Below are 18,717 nucleotides of genomic sequence, written 5' to 3'. Positions count from 1 at the left end.
TTCAGGCCTTACTTTGTTGAACAAGTCGACACCAGCATCCTATGAGCAAATACACCAATGCACAGATTAGGAAACAAGGCACGTGGCCATTCAGTCTTATATTAAAGCTGATGGAGGGAACAGTTACAGTAAATAGCTAAATAAATCCGGAAGGGAAACAGAATCATTCTATGGACTAATATGGTCAGGACAAGCTCATGCAGGCGTTTAGTAGAGGGTCTGACATGCTCAGTCGCTCTGGAGGCAGACATCAATAAATAAGTAGCCTAATGACTTAATGACCATGTGAATGAGCCCCTGTGTGTGGGGGCGGAGGAACATGGCGATGGTCAGTGTGTGTGGTGTGTTTGTGTGGGTGTTTGGGTGTGTGTGTGTGTCTGTGTGTGTGCTTGAGAGAAAAAAAGTCAGAAGGATGTGGCAGCTGGGAAATAAATATCTGTGAGTTTGTGAGTTGTTGCTTCTTGAATCTTCCGACCAAAATACTCATGTGTGTGACCCAATCTGTGTGAGGGCTGGAATTACCCAATGAGAAGTTACCTTGAGGCGACTAAGCCATAATCAGCCAGAGGCCAAAGGCAACAGGAAGGGGGAAAAAAGCCTGCTGCTATTGGCCGCTGCACCAAAATGACCCATTCATCAGCAGCTCACAAGGCTCGTCACAGTGAAGATACGTGAGAAAACAACACATGGAATTAAAGTTAGTTTGGATGGATGATCCAAACCAGAGAGATGTGATGAATTATTTGGCCTTAAGCTCTAATCCATTTTCTTCAATAATTTTTTTTTCTTGAATAGCTGTTGTCCAATGTGTCATTTATCTTGCGTGTCTTGAGAGCTCACCGCCAATTTGATGCTTACATTGGAATCAGATTGTGTGTTTTCTGTTCATTTAGGTGTGCTCAGCGATCATAAACACAGATGTGCTGCAGAGTGCAAACACACACTCTTACAACACACACTTTTCAAAACTAAATATGAGGTTTTACTGTACCAGACCCTTGTCCAAAATATGTAACCCACGATATGTGAGCACGCACTTTAATCATCGATAAATATTCTGTGTTTACATGAAAGCTGGACCTGTGCCTGGAAATGTTAAACACCGGGGCAGGTGGCTGGGAGGCCATAATGAAGTTCATGTAACTTGTATAACTTGTTTGTTTCTTGTTTATCTGAGGGCAAGATGTTATTTTCGTCTTCACCTATGTGAGAACATCACGTTGCAGGACGACTGCGTAGTTCAGTGTTCATGACGTCAGCAGATTGTCTATCCCTCCCTCAAAGGAACAACCTGCATACAAAACCACCATATCTGACACTGTGCCACTTCCTCCAGCAGAGGTCAGCATTGCACATATAGATAAAACCTGTCGCTACGGGCACCAGTGGGCTCCAGTAACGTGATCTGGAAACAGATAGAGATGGAGACACGGGGAGAATCCTGCCCCAGACACACCCTGATCCCACACAGCGCATCCTGCCCAACACATGTGTGTCGGATTCCTCCGCCCCCTGGCACATAGTCATTTTCAAACCAACACGCACGCACACACACACACGCACACAAACACAAATGTGTACTTCTATCCTAGTCAGGACACTCATAGGCACAATGTATTCCCTGTATCCCCATACCCTAACCTTAACCATCCAAACTAAATGACTCAACCTAACCTTAACCTAAACCTAATTCTAACCCTAATACCAAGTCCTACAGCCCTTCGAAGAATTGAGGACCTGCCAAAATGTTCTCCCTTTCCAAAAATGTCCTCCCTCTGTAGGGCCAAGGCTTAAAATGGTCCTCACAAAGGTACAAGTACAGGAACACACACACACAGAGACAACAAGTATGTGTGCAGCAGATGCCTACACTGAGGCAAGCAACACATGCATTCAGGGCAGCACCCAACAATTTGAACCGAACGTCACACCCCCACACACATACGAACACACACACACACACACGACACAAACACACAGAGCGAGAGAGAGAGGGAGAGAGAGGGAGAAGCTCATTTCCTTCCACTGCATATCCTCGCAAGCCCCAGCAAGCCCAGACAGTGCTAATCCAATCTACTGTAACAACTGTCACACTGGGAAAAGACTACATGGGATTTATTTTCGTTGCCCTGCTCTGCGAAGAATTTCATTCATATCATAGTGATCAAGCACTGCACTCACCATCAGGACATTAGGATATGATATCTAAAGGTTGTAAGAGTGTTCCATATATTAGTATCTAAAGCTACTCGTTGTGTTTACTCTACTCCACTTCACCAGCTCTTGAGTAAACTTTATTGCTGTGGCATTGTTATCTGCCATCTGGCCGAACAGTGGAGGAGGAATTCGCTGATAATAATTCAAACTCTTCCTCTTTGTAATGGCGGATGATGACGTGTCAGATAAAGGAGTTATGTAGTAGAATGAACGGTAAACATTGAAGTTCATGAACTTTGTTAAAGTACCTTTTTCATGAATCTGTATTTAAATTAAGGAGATGTACTCTCGGGTACTTTTCACTTTTACTCCACATATATCAGCAGATATCCACTACACCTTTACAAAGCATTTGCGTCACATGCTCGATTTATTTGCGTACATTTTTTGTTGATATATTTGTACCGTCACTTAGAGGTTCAGTGTTTAGAAGCTAGTGACATCTAGTGGTGAAATTGCATGTTGCAGCTGAATACCCCTAACCTCACCCTCCCCTTCCAAGCATGAAGGAGAACCTGTGGTAGCTTTCAGTTGTCATGAAACTCAAAAGGTGTTTAGTTTGTCCAGTTTGGGCTACTGTAAAAAACATGGCGGCCTCCGTAGAGAAGACCTGCTTCCGTATTTAAATATAAAGGGCTCATTCTATGATAAACAAAGCAATAATTTGTACAATTTAGATGAAACACACTGGTGAAAACATAATTGGGATTATTTTTTAGTTACTTTCTTCAATAACTGTTCTTGTGTCCAATCCGGTTAATAAATCTGCTGGTGCCCCACATTTCCTGCGAGTGAGTGTATTGTAGTGTACTTGAATAGGCAGCTGCTGGTGTTAGGTTGCACTGCAGTGTGTATGATGAGAGACAGAGACAGCCGCCTACTGCTTAAAGAAACCCAGACCACCACCACCACCACCACCACTCAAATGTGGGTCCTGCGCTGCTGAGACCTAAAAAATGAGAGGAGCGGTGTGCTACTTATATAAATGGATGCAAGGCCAGCGTAGCAGTTGCTGGGGCAGTGCCAGGGCAACAAGGGCCAGGGCGGCAAATGTCAGCAGTCGATCACCACGTGCACAAATATGTGCACACACACACACACACACACACACAGTCATCCACATACGAAGGCGCCAGTTGGCCCCCTCGCATTTAGTCTGGCCTGTAAGCCAGTGGAAGGATATCCTGAGATGTCTGGAATATGAGATGCAGCTCCAAGAAAGGTCTCACCGGGCTATGAGATGCACTGATCCACCTGAACTCTGTTATTCACGATTACAGCACGTGATAATGAAAACTCTGCCATTAAGTAATGATGTAATAGTGAGGTAATCATGGTTGATTTTAAATTTAAAGCTGTTAGCCGGGAATGTCCCTGAAGATTTACTTCAGTTTTTAACACCAGATACAATGCAGATGGCACAAAAAAAGAAAAGAGTGAATAAAACCTGTTGAGTTAATATAATCTATAAAAATAGATTTTTCAGGAGGTGATTTAAAAAGAATGTAAAGAAGTTCAGCGTCTTAGTGACATCTCATTGAACAGAATGTGGCAGATTTGTTTCATGAATGATGACCAGTGTTTCATTTCATTGTTATTTAATGATGATCGGTCCCAGCAGCAGAGGAATCTCCAGCTTCCTGTGGATTCATCCTTAAACAACAAAAGCTTTGTTGGCCGTGATGCAACTCACCCACGAGTCAGGCTCTATCAAAGAAGACATCTGGAGGAGGTCAAAATCCCTGTGCGTTCTGCTCTGGCAAGTACGTGCAGCGCTTACGTCGATCGCGTGCGTTCATCTGTTCACGTGTATATATATTTTGGATGTGACTGGTTGGATACCGCACCTCTGTTTACATGGCAACCCCCACAATAAGCTGCTCTACCTGACTCAGGAGACGGACAGGACAAGAAAAAGAGGGGAAAGACGAGTGGACGTGTGACAGCTCTCTGCAGGAAAGAGGAGAGAGTGAAAGAGAGAAAGAGAGAAAGTGACACTGAGCCCCTCGTGGAAACAAGGAAACTTTCTCTGTATTGTGCGGAGGAGAAGAAGACAGAGAGTGTAGCGTTAGCACGACTAATGGAGTCAGCAGCACTGGTAATGTGAACAGCCCCTGAAAAGAGTCTGACTTTCACTACGGCACAGTACTTTACTTTTAACTCAATGAGGGAATGAATGAAGTCTCTGACAGTCCAATATGTAATGACATGTTTGACAAAAGAGAAGTGAACACTTGCACATGGAGGTGGCGAGAGTTCACGTGTATAACACAACCCTAATGTAAGAGTGAATGTGAAAGGTGTGTTAGAAAAGGTCAGACAGTTTCACAATATGAAACACACACACACACACACACACACACACACACGAAATCCCCCTCATGTGGCCCCAGAGCGCACATGGTGAAGTAGCTTCCTCTAAAGTATATGCACAGCTGTAGTGACAGCAGCTGCCCTCCACCACCAAACAGCGGCACTCAGCCAGGCTCTGCTAACTTTAATCAAATACAGCACCTGTTGGAAATATGGCTCCACTGAAGTGCACGCGCACACACACACACACAGACACACACAGACACACACACACACTGGAATACCCCCTCAATTGCTTTTGCTTAGTTCTTTGCAGCGAGCGAGGTCTGTATTTGTGAGCAAGTATATCGACCATCTGCACAACGTGTGTGTGTGTTTTCCCTCATGCATGTGGTTGAATGGCTGAGTCAATAGAGAGAGCAGCTGCCCTTCATCAGAGATGATTCTCATAAGGCTCTCTCTCTCTCTCTCTCTCTCTCTCTCTCTCTCTCTCTCTCTCTCTCTCTCTCCTTCCCGCCTCCGCTCCCTCTCTCCGCTGGGTCATAATCACGTGTAGTGTGTCAAAAAGCCAGCATTGTGATCAGGTCGATATTCATGACAAGTAGGATGTGACAAAGACAACAACATGAGAAACAGCAGAATAACACTTGATTGAGGTTTCTCCACTGTTAGGAAGGGGATTTACTCGACTCAGCAGCCCCACCTGCTGGGGGAAGTATATGTTGCACTAAAACTCAACCCGACTTTGACTGAATTTAGGTTGGTTTGAGGCAGTTCATTGAGGCTACGCTAAAAGTCATGAGCTTGACATTTCAACGGGGGCTGACTGTGGCTGTGTCTCACAGACCTTCATCAGCTGACCTCAATATGACTGGACTGAATGGGACCACGTCAGCCCCTTTAGTCACAGTCTCTGTCTGGATGAGGGACATAATTATTTCCATTGTCAGCATCGTCTCTGTTGATTCATGTGGGAAGGACGAGGAGAGTCTCGCAAATCAGCTTCAACAAGAGGAACATCAGCGAGAAGTGGAGTGAATCCATTTGGACTAAGAAGACGGGAGGTGCTCATGATACACGTCCAGATGACACGGATATATAACGACATGTGAGGCAGGAGAAGCCAAAAAATGCAACTGAGTAATGAGGATGATTCCTTAGCTCGGCCTTGAGGTACAACACTCAAGCTTCACTGCAGTAGGTGAACCTTGAAGTAAGTGCTTAGTTCTAAACCTATTCAATAAGACCAAGTGTGGGAGACCTGCTGGCTCTCCTGCTCTGACCCGGCCCTTTGCAATGTGTCTTCCCTCACTTTCTCTTCTCATTTCATGCCCACTGTCCTGTCAGTTCTTTTGATATTTTTTATCTTATTTTTATCAATTTATTTATTTATTATTGTCCTTTCAATCAAAAATAATACATCAAAGGTGCAGAGTAGGTTCCCGTTGGTCATGTTAGGGTGATACATGTGTTAGGAGATGAGTTGCTCCTGGATGAACTGAGCCTGTGATTGGCTGGTGTGCACGGATGCTACGGCAGACGGTGACTCCTGGACGACCTCCCCGGCCGAGAAGGACCATACGCACACACAGATAAACGTTCAACACACACTACACAACACACTGCAACGCGCTAAGTACCCCAGTGAACATTCGGACAAAACTGAAACATACACAAAGTATGTCCTGCTGAAGCGGTTACTGCTCCCTGGAGGAAGCACCTGGAGACAAGGGGCCACAATATGAGAGCGAGAGAGAGAGAGAGTGGGTGAGACACACACACACACACACTAAAGTGTTCACATCCAGATTTCACGCAACATGTAAAACCAAATAAAGGGGTACAAACATGCACAGACACACACATGCACATGCTGCTGCAGCCGCTTCACCATTTTCACGCCAACAAAGTTTTTTACAGGTCACACTAACACCCATAAAAATACCATTAAGAAGCAGACTGCATCGCCTCACTGATGACTTTAGCATGATGTGCAACACACACACACACATACACACACACACACACACACACAAACTCTTATCAGTTCAATATGGATGCGGTTTACGGCACCCGACATGGAAAATAGCACCAGAAGGAGAAATTGTAAAAATGAAAAAAGAAAGGATGTTATATTGAAAAGTTTGCTCAGCTTGGTCACAGGGGACTGAGGCAGGGCTCGGTCGGTCCTGTTGGCTAAAGGAGGGAGTGACTGATGGCCGAAGAGGGATCAGAGCCACAAGGGACAAGAGTAGTACTGTTCAAACAGAGCTCTTTCCTGTTTCCACACCAGAGAAGAATGGGAGAATGCAGACTGAGAAAAGGGGCAAGACAGAAACGTCTCAGAAATAAGATCTGTTCCTCTCTCCAGAAAGCTTTTGTCTTCCTAAAACACACATTAAGCTGCAGCGAACATTGAAATTCAAATTTGGGAGAGACAGGCAGAGAGACGGGACGACTGATCAACCACCACGCATCTAACAGGGAAAACCATGGGATGGAAGGAGTGGGAGATGGTGGGTACAAGAAGGAGACACAGGAAAAAGTGAACCGGGAAAACATCACTGGCAGATAAACCAAAACAAGTCGGCTAAGCTGCCGTACGAGCCCCAGCACGGCTCCCAGCTCCAGAACCCCAAAGAAAACATGCAGTCAGCAAACAGGACAGAATGAGAGAGTGGAAAATACCATGGAGGGGAAAACAGAGGCAGGCTCTCATAGGAAAAAGTCTCTCGATCACAGAGAGGAACCTACAAGCTACGCTGCTGTTCTCCATTCAGCAGAGCAGCTCGTCCTCATCTGGGAGGACAGTTGGTCTTACCTGAGAATTTGTCCCCCTCCATAACCAGAGCACTCCCTCCACAGCCACATGTAGTGTCTGCTGTTTGACTCTCTCTTTTTTCTCTCTCTCTCTCTCTCTCTCTCTCTCTCTCTCTCTCTCTCTCTCTCTCTGTCTTTTTTTGGACTTCCCTTTCTCTCGTCCCTCTCCCTCTTTTCCTCTTCTTACTCTCTCTTTCCTCTCTGGCTCTCCTCCCCTCCCTCTTGATTCCTTCAGTGTGCCTCGCTAATGAATTCAGAATTACGACATCCCCCATGTGCCGATCATATGTTGCGTTTGCCGCCTCTCTCCCTCTTTCTTTATTTCTCCCTCTTTTCTTCAGACGGGACCGAGAGACTGAAGCAGCATTGTAACTTGAAAATAGAAACCATTAGCTCCACCATGTGACATGCACGGACCAAAATAGCCCGCTGTACTTGCAAAACCCTTTAGCCAGCTTACTCGCACTGGTTCTTGAGTGTGTGCACTGCGGCCCGGATTCATTCGATACCCACCGCTACTTGTCAAACTGGTGCGAGAGACATTCCAAAAACTGTGGCCTTAGACGTCCTCACCGTCCACAGCTCACAGACACAGCTCTGCCTTTGTACACGTGGGATAGGACGATAGTCCTGACAATGCAGAAACATTGTGGGACGCAAGAAAGGGAGAAACTAACACACTCTTCCCAGAAATGTCCTCACAGGCCAGTCACGAATAACTGGAAGACAAAAAGAGAAAGAGAAAGAAAACTGCTCTCGAAGGGTTAGTGACCCCCCCCCCCCCCGCTCTAAATCATGCTTGGTCTGGAGCAGTCTCTGAGTTCAGGAAATTCAGATGACCTCCGACGCCTGGCGCATCCCTCGCGCCGCGCCGGGGTTCAGAGGTCACCCGGCGAGCGTCTGAGCCACGATAGAGAGATCATACACACCCGGACATGTCGAGTCCACTCCCGTGTTCAACCCACCGCTGCTCCACTGACCTGTCGCACGTTGACTTGTATCTGTGTAGTCATGTAAGTGTTTAGTGTCTGTTTAAAACCTGCTTGTTTTCCATTTATATACAATGTTTACTGTAATAACCTCGGCTAAGGAGGTTATGTGTTTGTCTGCGTTGGTTTGTGTGCTAGCAGGATGTCTCAACCAATTTCCATGGAATCTTGTGGAGGGGTGGGATATGATCCATGGAAGAACCCATTAATGTTTGGTGTGGATCTGGATCCAGGAATCTTTCTTCAACATTGTGATATAGGGCATTGTTTAAGGTTTTCATTGATTTCTGTTCAATTTGGTGCAAGTTCAAATCAAAACCTTGATCTAGAGTATTTAAATATGGCTTCATGAGGGGACTGTCTGGCTTGGTGGATGTATGTGCTCTCTGGGTCCCATTCTACATATATCTCAATTAATGCTGTAATTAAAACCATCAGACGCACTGGGTGATGAAATCAGGGAAGTTCACACTTTGGCGGCCCCTTATGGCCGAAATATGTCAAACTAAACATGATGAAGTGTGTGTGTGTGTGTGTGTGTGTGTGTGTGTGTATGTGAAGCAGGATCTGCTGACTCCCAGATAGGAATTAACCACACACAAATTAACAATAGACACAGTGTGGGTATCTGTGTGTGAATTGAGGTTACAGTAAAGCATCCTCCCAAACACCCGCCAGCCTCGTAAATCTGCCCTGTTGGCAGATGTTTTGTATGGGGCATCTCCCACACGCACACACGCACGGACACGCACAGACACACACACACACACACAACACACACACACACACACACACACACACACACACACACACACACACACACACACACACACATACACACACATACACACACCACACACACACACACACACAAACACACACACACATACACAAACACACACACACACACACACACACACACAGACACACATGCCCTGTGGCGACTGAATCAATGTCAGGGAGGTCTGCTGACAAGCAGGGCCTCATCCTCAGCCCTAAGCACTTCCACCAAGACCGGTGTGTCTGTGTTTGTGTGTGTGTGTGTGTGAGTGTGTGTGTGAGTGCAGTAATACATTTCTGTATCTATGTGTGTATTCTGTCTGTTGGCATTCTTTTGTTTGCATGTGAATGTTTGTCTTCACAAAGCTTTTGCTTGTATCTCATTCCAGTTTAGAAGATATTATACAGTTTTACACACAAACACATACATACAGTAAGTAGAAATGATATAAGAGGAAATGTTATGTAGAGTCACAGTAATGACAAGTTTGTAAAAGCGTGCAGGGACAGATTTGTACGTAACGCTCGGAACAACAAAAGAGCGTTTCTGCTTTCGGTTCACTCGTCTTTCTCCAGATGCTTTGGTAGATTCAGAACATGTTTCCCTTGGAATCAAATGACTTTTCTTCACTCTAAGTTTTAGTTTGAGCAAAAAGATAGACACCCAAAACTGAGAGGGCAACATATGAAACTATTTTGCAAAGGAGTTCCTGTACTGACTACACTTCTGCTGTCAGAATGTGTTTTCTGTCTCATGGAATAAATACACAGCCTGAGGCAAGTTTCACAAACACAATTTGCAAGGACTAAATATACATAAATAGATCCAGTATCCTGTTTCACAAGTGATTATCATCTTACAATCAGAGATACATTTGGTTATCTTCCTCGGATGCTTGAGAATTTTGGTTGAAGGTGTCAAAGTGAACACAACAGGAAATGAACTCATATTGCCAGTCACAGCTTTTAAATACTTAGAGAAATGAGCCCTAGCACGACACAGAGTCACACTCATTGTGTGTTTGTGCCCACAACTATGCAAAGACTGTTGTGTGTGCGTGTATGTGTTTCAGTGTGCATCCTCTCTCCCTCCCCTGTTTATGCTGATGCTGCAGACAGCGTTGGCTCTTCTCACTGCAAGATGCTTCAGTGGTGAACCTCAGCCACAGCTTCAGCCTGTTTGCCAACACACAGACACAAACACACACGCACGCACACTCGCAAACACACATTCAGATGTGCATTTGCAAAACACAGAGCTAAACATGTTTCCAGCAACTTGTTTTTTTTATGTATATTGTGAAATTACAAATTAAACAAAAACTGATGGGATCAGGAAAATGTGATGATAGAACATTTTGCAATTATTGCAAAAAATATGTTGTTAAGCTGATGTGATGAATAAAGACTTTCATTTGTCACAACAAATTTCTAATTTTTGTTTCGCTCCTAATAGGCCGATAACCGAACACAACAAGGAATACAAATTAAGGCAAGTAAATAAATAAACCTGGTCAGTTTAGGAGAGAAATAGAATACATAAAAATGTCAACTTTAAGAAATGCAAATAAATAAATATATATAATATATAATCTAACTTTTCTTTCTTTTATGTTTCGATGTCTTCTCTGTACTCTTTCACATAGACAACATGAGGTTTTGCACTAAGGCACAGATGTGTTGATTGTAGGACGGTCTCTGAAACTCGTTATCACTGCATCGCTTATCTGCTGTTCACCTGCCATCACTTGTTATATGGACAGGAAACGGTGCCAGCTCTGCCGTCAGAGATACCTCTTCTCTCTGCTGAAGGTCAATCTCTCTGACTTACATAACGCTTAACAGGGTTGGAGAGCGATTACATGGAGGCTGGACAAGGCCGTGTATGTATCCCCCCCGAATTTAAAAGGCTGCTGTTTGTGGGGAGGGAGGGGGGAATGAGTGGATAGATGAAAATACCAGTGTACTCACTGGGACTGGTGATGCCAGATCCCTCTCTGTCTGTTCTTCTCGCTCGGGCGCTGGCGGATCTCACTGTAAATGGAGACAGAAGAACAAATGAGTAAAAATCTCCTCTAACAATAAGAGAAACTGATATCAACAGATGTAGCACCACCCATTCAACAGTCTTAAAGGTTCAGTGTGTAGAATTTAGTGACATCTAGTGGTGATGTTGCATGTTGCAGCCAAACACCCCTCACCTCACCCTCCCCTTCCAATCATGAAAGAGAACCTGTGGAAACCTTCAGTTGTGAGAGAAACTCAAAAGGAGTTTAGTTTGTCCAGTTTGGGCTACAGTAAAAACATGAAGGCCTCTGTAGATTGGACCCGTCGAGGGTAAAGAAAACTATTTGTACGATTAAGATGATTATGAACTAGTGAAAACATTATTTTATGTTAAATTTCTTACACACTCGACCTTGATCTCACACAATAATAACGCATATAATGCAGATCAGCTTTAAGGAAGAAATATTGCATAGATCATTACAGTTCTGGGCCCTAGTGGCAGGCTTGGTTTTGCATTAGCCTGATAGCAAGAGTTACATGATGCACTGTTCCAAAGTAGCTAACTGAGGATAACACATCCAAGTGCATTCAAATTGCCCTTGAGCAACTCCTGAGGCTAATTTTCCCTTTTGTAGAAGCACAAGCAACAGATGCTGTGGCATCGGGTGGAAAACGGTCACTTTACATTCTCCTCAAAGCCAAATAATCTACGGTTGTCATCTGGAAAAAGAAGATCAATCTTGTGAAAGATGGTTATTACTGCCGGGCCACAGAGAAAATGACTGTGACAGAAACAAGACATCTTTTAGATCCCATTTGTGGTTTGTTTCTATTTTGGCGACCGTGTGTGTGAGGTGGAAAAAGTTCAAGTCAAAGGTTGTTGTAGCACACAACTCACAAAGTAGCACAGGAATAAAGCTGTAGGGCATGAGGCAACATTTTGATTATTATTTAAAAATGTTAAGTAACAACGATTTAGTCCAAGATGAGATCCAGAGAGTTAGTTACAAACACCGGCAGGTAAACTATATACAACAGCACAAAACTATACAAGCACACAAACACAGCGTTACTTTGAGCTCAGTTACCTGATACTTTTTATAGTTACACAACGTTTCTCTTCCTCATTCAAGCTCATGTAACAGCTCCCAGTGCGACCAGCTGAGTCCTACATGATGCTGCTTTAGGAATCAGAGGAATGCCTCTTCCTCTCTGCTGATCGGTTACCCCGTGACACCGGAATGCTACAGATCATTCCCCACTGACTGGCACCGGTGAGTGTGTGTGTGTGTGAGTGTGTGTATTATTTATGTAGCAGAGAACTTTATGTGGACTTATGGGGACAAAAGGCAAGATAACATGATGTATAACGTTAACTTTAACATCTTTAAGGTTGGAGTAAGGTCAGGTTTATGATTATAATTAGATTTACATAAAGGTTTAGGATAGGATAAGATAGGTTAAGGTTAAGTTTAAGGTTAAGGTTAAGGTTAAGGTTAAGGTTAAGGTTAAGGTTAAGGTTAAGGTTAGGTTTAGGTTCAGGTTCAGGTTAGGGTTAAGGTTAGGTCTAGGGTTAAGTTAAGGCTATGTTTAGATTAAGTGTTAGGTTAAGGTTATGTTTAGGTTAAGGGTTATGGTTTTGATATTAATTCCTAAGAATTAAATACATTTCAAAATAAGTGGAAAAGTATAGAAAAAACTTATTTGTGCTACTTGTTGTTGTTGTTGTTGATTTAAACACAGGCCTCAGGAAGGTTAGGGTTGACCCTTGGTATGTTATAATTAAGCATTCTACTGGCAATATAATAATTAAACCCGCATTTAATTAAACATGTTTCATGTGCATGCAGAGTGGATTAAAACCATTCCTCTGCTTTAGACTTCTACTTCAATGATACACAATGTATTTATGGTAAATGTTGCTTGCTGCTGTGATAAGAGAGAGGAGAGTACAGCTCAGCATTTCCTGGCAGAGACGATGGCACCAAAACAAGAATTCTACAGTTCTCTGAGATCATCTCTTTTTTTTATTATCTCCACTTCCCCCCGTCATGTGTTCTCCTCTCACATCCACACAGTGTATAGGTGCTGTTCAGACGAGCACCTATGAATAACTTCGTCCGGTGAGTCAGTCGGCCCGTCCTGTTTTTAAGTTCTTAGAAATACTTTTCCCTGCAAATCAGTGCCCTAACCCTAACCCTAACCCTAACCCATTCATCTTCTGCCAATAATGCCTCAAACACGGTGGTTTTCCACCTGTGTTGTCACTATGTTCAGCAACAAGACAGCTGGTCTGACGGAGAGGGGGTGAATGTGCTTGACGGAAGAGGATGTGAGTAAAGCTTTTGTCATCTGTTTCCAGCGGGGTGAATAGAAACAGGCTATAGACACAGTGAACACTGATCCATAGTCGATGTGTGTGTCAGTGGACCCAGAGGAGGTCCTGACTCTATAAATCCCCAGAGGCGTGTCAAGGCTGTTAAAGATGCAACAGTGAAAGAGTCAGACCCTGTTTCTTGCTTTAGGTGCAAACCATTAATCTGCCACGGGCCATGTGATAGCGTCATCACTCTATTATGTGAGTGTGTGCACAGTGACGTGTGTTCCAGAGCTTTTAGTGTATGGAAAATGACAGAACAAATAGGAGCCAGCTCAGTGTCTGCAGGCCTCGCAGCCAAAATGCATATCAGTGCCTATTTACTCTTCTAGCCGGAAAGGTTGGCTGAAGACACAAACACACACACACACACACAAACACACAGACACACACATGTCCTTGCAACAGAGAGTGCTTCAATCAGACCAAGCAGTGTGTCCCAGAGGGAACATGAGGACAAACGACTGATATGAAGCAAACGTGTATCAACCAATCACAGTAAAGCAGGGACGACCGCAAAGTGAAACTGTATGTTGACACAAAAGTGTGTGTATGTGTTTGTGTGTGTGCAAAGGTCGTGGCTGTGCTTACCTGCTCAGTCTTGTCCGGAGCCACATAAACACACTCACAAACACACACACATGATTTTGCAACAACACACATATTAACTTTCCTAACCTAACCATCCTTAACCTGGACCTCAGAAATTACCTTTTGCCTCAATAGGACTGGGAAAGGGTTAGTGTTTATAATGGAAAAGGTCCTAAAGAGGAAACAAAACACACATACACACACACACACAGGAACGCACACAAAAATCTCCAACACTGTGGTCCCTGTCTTTTTTTCCACCTCGAGGGGATTGTTAATCTTCTGAGGACATATTTCCCTCATGACGCTGTTATGTACAGCACAGATCATTACACACACATGACACATGACTGGAGGACACCAGTGTTTATGGAAAAAAATCCTAGAGCTGGAAGTCATATGTTGAGCAGAGTGAATGAACGGCTGGCCATGTATTTGCCTCAACTGATTGATGTCAATTGCAATGCTAAGCCAAACTTTGTATTTGTGTGTGTGTGTGTGTGTGTACGTGTGTGTGTGTGTCATGACCGGTCAAGTGCACGGCTCTGCATTGACAAGTCTTATTAGTTAAAGTTCTCGACCGACTAGAGACGGTAAACAGAGGGGAGAGGCTGCAGCACTTTAACCCACTTGAGACCCAAGAGCAGTTTCATGCACTCACACATAAACGAAGGCCTGCAAACAGAGACGCATCCACGGGTTGAGTGATCTGTCAAAACCTACACAATCGGCCATACTCTGTCTCTTTGGAGCACACAACAAGCTGAGGTTTTTGTTTGCAAAAGGAGGTCACGCCGGTCGTATTTGAGCAGCAGGGCAGAGGAGGTGAGGGATCTTTACCTTCCTTATCCCCCCCCTCCTTTCCCCCGTCTTCTTTCACTTCCAGCCTCTCCTTTGTGGATAGGTGCTGTTGTCATCAAAACATGAATCAGGTGAGTGGCAGGTATTGTTGAAGACTGACTACAACAGTGTGAATGAAGAGGGGGACAGCTGCAGATTAACACTTGTTGGATACAAAGTCAGTTCTCACTTTTACTTTTTAACTATTGCATCTTAAACCAATAGTGATATACTTTGTACTTACTGAAGATGCCTGACTGGATTTAATATCCACTCCTGCTCAACATAAAGCTCCAGTGTATGCATTATGCATGCACTACTTGTAATCACTTAAACTTAACTTTTTACTTTAGATCTTACTGACTGTTTTGATAATTTAATTGCATGTTTTTGCTTTATTTTGTTTGATTCACTCATTTATCATCTCTAACATTTATTATTCTTATATTTGTGCTACTATTGTTGTTTAATGCTGTCCCACCACTTTTTCAACAGAAACTCATCATAACATGAAAGTCACCACCAAGGCGGAACTCGCCAAAAAGCTGATCTCAGTAAGTTTTCCTTTGTCTAATTTTTCATTTTTAATTTACCTCTTATAATATGAAATTATGTATATATAAATAAATATATATTATACTCAAAAGTCAAACTCAAGTGAGAACGGGTCACACCACTAACCCTCCCTCATCTGTCTCACCTGTCTGTCCCTTTGTGTTTTCATGTCCCTCATTACACGTGCTAAGGAAATGCGTTTCACAACTCTGCCTGTGAAAGAGCAGAGATCCGATGGACTGGTGAAGAGAGTGAAAGAGAGACAGAGCTCCAGAAAGACTGAATGAACAGGGAGTCATTTTTCAAGATTGTTTTTACAGACCGGATGAAGCTTCTTTTTTGTTACCTGGCAGCTTTCTAAATGAGTCAGAACCACACACACACACACACACACACACACACACACACACACACACACACACACACACACACACACACACACACTCAGACGCACATGTGGTCAGACGGAGGCCCTTTCTCAAACCACCCCTACATCCTCTCCCTGCCCACTTCCACACTGTTTGCTGTGTTAATAGAGAGAGGCCGCCACATAAAGTGCAATCCTAAGCCGATCAGCTGGGAGTGGAAGTCGGTTATTAAACCTTTAAACCGCATCATATCCTCCTCTGGTCTACATAGAGGTCTGGTCTCCACTTCTTTCCACTATCCAGTAATGAAGCCAAAAAAAATCCCTATGTGAGCGCTGCCATCTTGCACATTCGGAGCAAGAGTCTGTTCAGTAGTGTTGCTTCTTGATATTCTATGGTAAAAACAAAACAAGCAGCTTATAAGTATTAAAAATGAGATGTTAGTCGTTTATAAAGAGAAATGCCACCAAAATAGGTTTTTGGGAGATATCATGGTTAAAAAAACAGTTCCTTGTCTGCTGTGTTTACACCCTTCACCTTTAAGAGGGTTGCTTCATCTCCATGAGTGCAACGACAAACAGAGTGACACTGTGACAAAGTGTGCGTGTCTGTGTGTGTGTGGAGGGGGGTGCTGTTTGAGGAAGGCCCATATAGTCGAGGAAAGACATTGACCATGACCCTGAGCTGCACTCCGCCCAGATGAGTCGCACTCGTCCCGGCGCCACAAGGTATAAACCGGCTACACCTTTTCCTCCCTCTGTACTTTCAACATCTTTTCCTTTCCCAGTGCAAACATATCATAGTGATAAGTGATATCATATAAAAGTACTTCGATATCGGTCTATAAAACAATACTGGTGCGGCAGATAGGCCTGAGATCACGTGTTTACGCTTACATCACATCGACACCGGCGTCTGCGCTTATCACCAACAGCTCTCCTGATCTTCATCTTCATCTTCGTCAGTTCCTTCTACGTGTGCTGCACCACTTTTTCCATCCGGGTACCGCGTGTTATAAAACGTCATGAACACACCCTCCCGCTCGCGGTGAGTCCTGCAGGGAACCTCCTGCCATGTTCTCACATCGGCTCATTCCGACATTACTCAGAGTGTTTACTTGGAGGCTGGCAGGAGAAACTCCAGAGGAAGTCGGAAACCTCTCACTCCAACATTTTCATTCTCACGTACAGCCCCTCTGGATCATTTCAGGAGATCATCCAAAATTCGGTGCATGTCTGAGATTAGCTTTATGTATGTTCATCTTCAGAAAGGGGGGAGCTGGAGCCAATCCCAGCTGACTTTGGGCGACAGGTACACCCTGGACAGCTGGCCAGCGTCTCACCGTTCAGACTAACAATCATTCACTCACACCTACAGTCCAGAGAACCTCCAATCAACCTAACCCCAATCTGTGGGAGGGCACCAGAGAAACCCCTGCAGACACGGGGAGAACAAGCAAACTCCACACTGAAAGGCCCCGCCTCGAACCGGGATTCAAACCCTCTTGCTGTGAGGCGACATTGCTAACTACTGTAGCACTGTGCCGCCCTGCATGAAAATCATCATCTAGATTGTTATAATACCGTCTTTAAATTACTATGACTTAAGACTCTCATCAAAATGAAACTGAAACTGAAGCAGGCCCCTGACAGCTCAGTTCACCCTCTGCAGATAATGTTTATTTAACTCCATGGTGCTTATAATATTATAACGTGTGGTTGTCTTTAATACCTCTTTGCAATAAATGACACTATCGCGCTAACTCCAGAGAGCTATCGCTGCCCCACTGGCTTCTCGGAACAGATATGAATCACTGACACTTAAAGTTATTGCTTGTTGCAATAAAACTATTTATTCATGTCATGACAGGACAAGGTTGCCACACAGCGTAGTTGCTTCCTCTTGCACGGGTTGTGTCTTACACAAAACGCTCAAAACTTTCAAGTTCAGAGTTAAATTTCTTCGAATCAAGTCAAGAAATGAATCAGATGATGAGGAACTCGAATGTAAAGTCCCTGATCAGCTTGGTGAGCTGTAGACAGTCAAACGTATGAGTCCATCCTCTTTATCTTTCCCATCTAGATGTCAGCGCACATGTTCCACCACACAGAACATCCCTGAGCCTGCTATTATCTTTTTACAGGCTCTCTCCTGGCCCCGGGCCGACGGTACAGGCCGCCCGCTGTATCAGTGGCAGCAGCAGCATCACAGAGCTGCATTCTTGGCTGCAGATAATAAACACGGAGCAGAGTGGACACTTCAGACCAGGCTCCACCAGGCTGAGGGGGGCGGATCACACACAGCAGAGTAAAGATAGACTCGTTTCCCACAATCAGGGGAACTCCATAAAGCTAAGTTTGCCCTTATTATTATAATACAAAATATTGTGACCAAGCTGTTTACATGGCTAATCAAAATATTCCACTAATATTCATGTAGCCATGCGGACACCAATCAACGTCAAATGCAAGCTGTTGATGTTTAGAAACTGTTTATTTTTTCCTCCACGGCTTTTATTTTAGAAAACAAAGGAGCAGCAGTTTTCTTTTACTGTTCATCTTCCTCAGGTTTGTGCAGTGCCCATTCTAAACCTGCTTGTTTGGCCTGTGGTGATGCTGGTTGCAGCTTTTATTCTGAAACTATAGAAGGTCACCTGCTGTCATTGCAACAAGGAAAGACCGCAGAAGTCCACAGAACCCTGAAGCCTCGCCCACGCTGCTGCACAGAGAGCCGTTCACCTGTTTCTTCAAAAGTTAGTGAAGGTTCGACTCAGTACGCAGAAACCAGGACCGGACGATTGGCTGTTGTTTCCACTGTCATGAACACGCATGTTGTCATGAACACGCATGTTGTCATG

General features: G+C 44.1%; 1 protein-coding gene across 2 annotated transcripts in view; it reads right to left on the bottom strand.

Annotated features, from left to right (window-relative positions):
* The window catches only part of LOC128459065 (septin-9), a 72,967-nt gene that overhangs the window by 50,465 nt on the left and 3,785 nt on the right, over positions 1-18,717 (bottom strand). The window contains exon 2 of one of the 2 annotated variants that reach the window (XM_053444169.1): positions 11,091-11,153. In XM_053444169.1, coding sequence (XP_053300144.1) covers positions 11,091-11,153 — 63 coding nt within the window. Of the gene's footprint in view, positions 1-7,351; positions 7,515-11,090; positions 11,154-18,717 lie in introns of those variants that run through there. The other variant, XM_053444168.1, reaches the window with a different exon arrangement.

The sequence above is a fragment of the Pleuronectes platessa genome, chromosome 16, assembly GCF_947347685.1.
Source record: "Pleuronectes platessa chromosome 16, fPlePla1.1, whole genome shotgun sequence".
Lineage (NCBI taxonomy): Eukaryota > Metazoa > Chordata > Actinopteri > Pleuronectiformes > Pleuronectidae > Pleuronectes > Pleuronectes platessa.
Note: the sequence above shows the minus strand (reverse complement) of the source record. Positions and strands in the feature narration are given on the sequence as shown.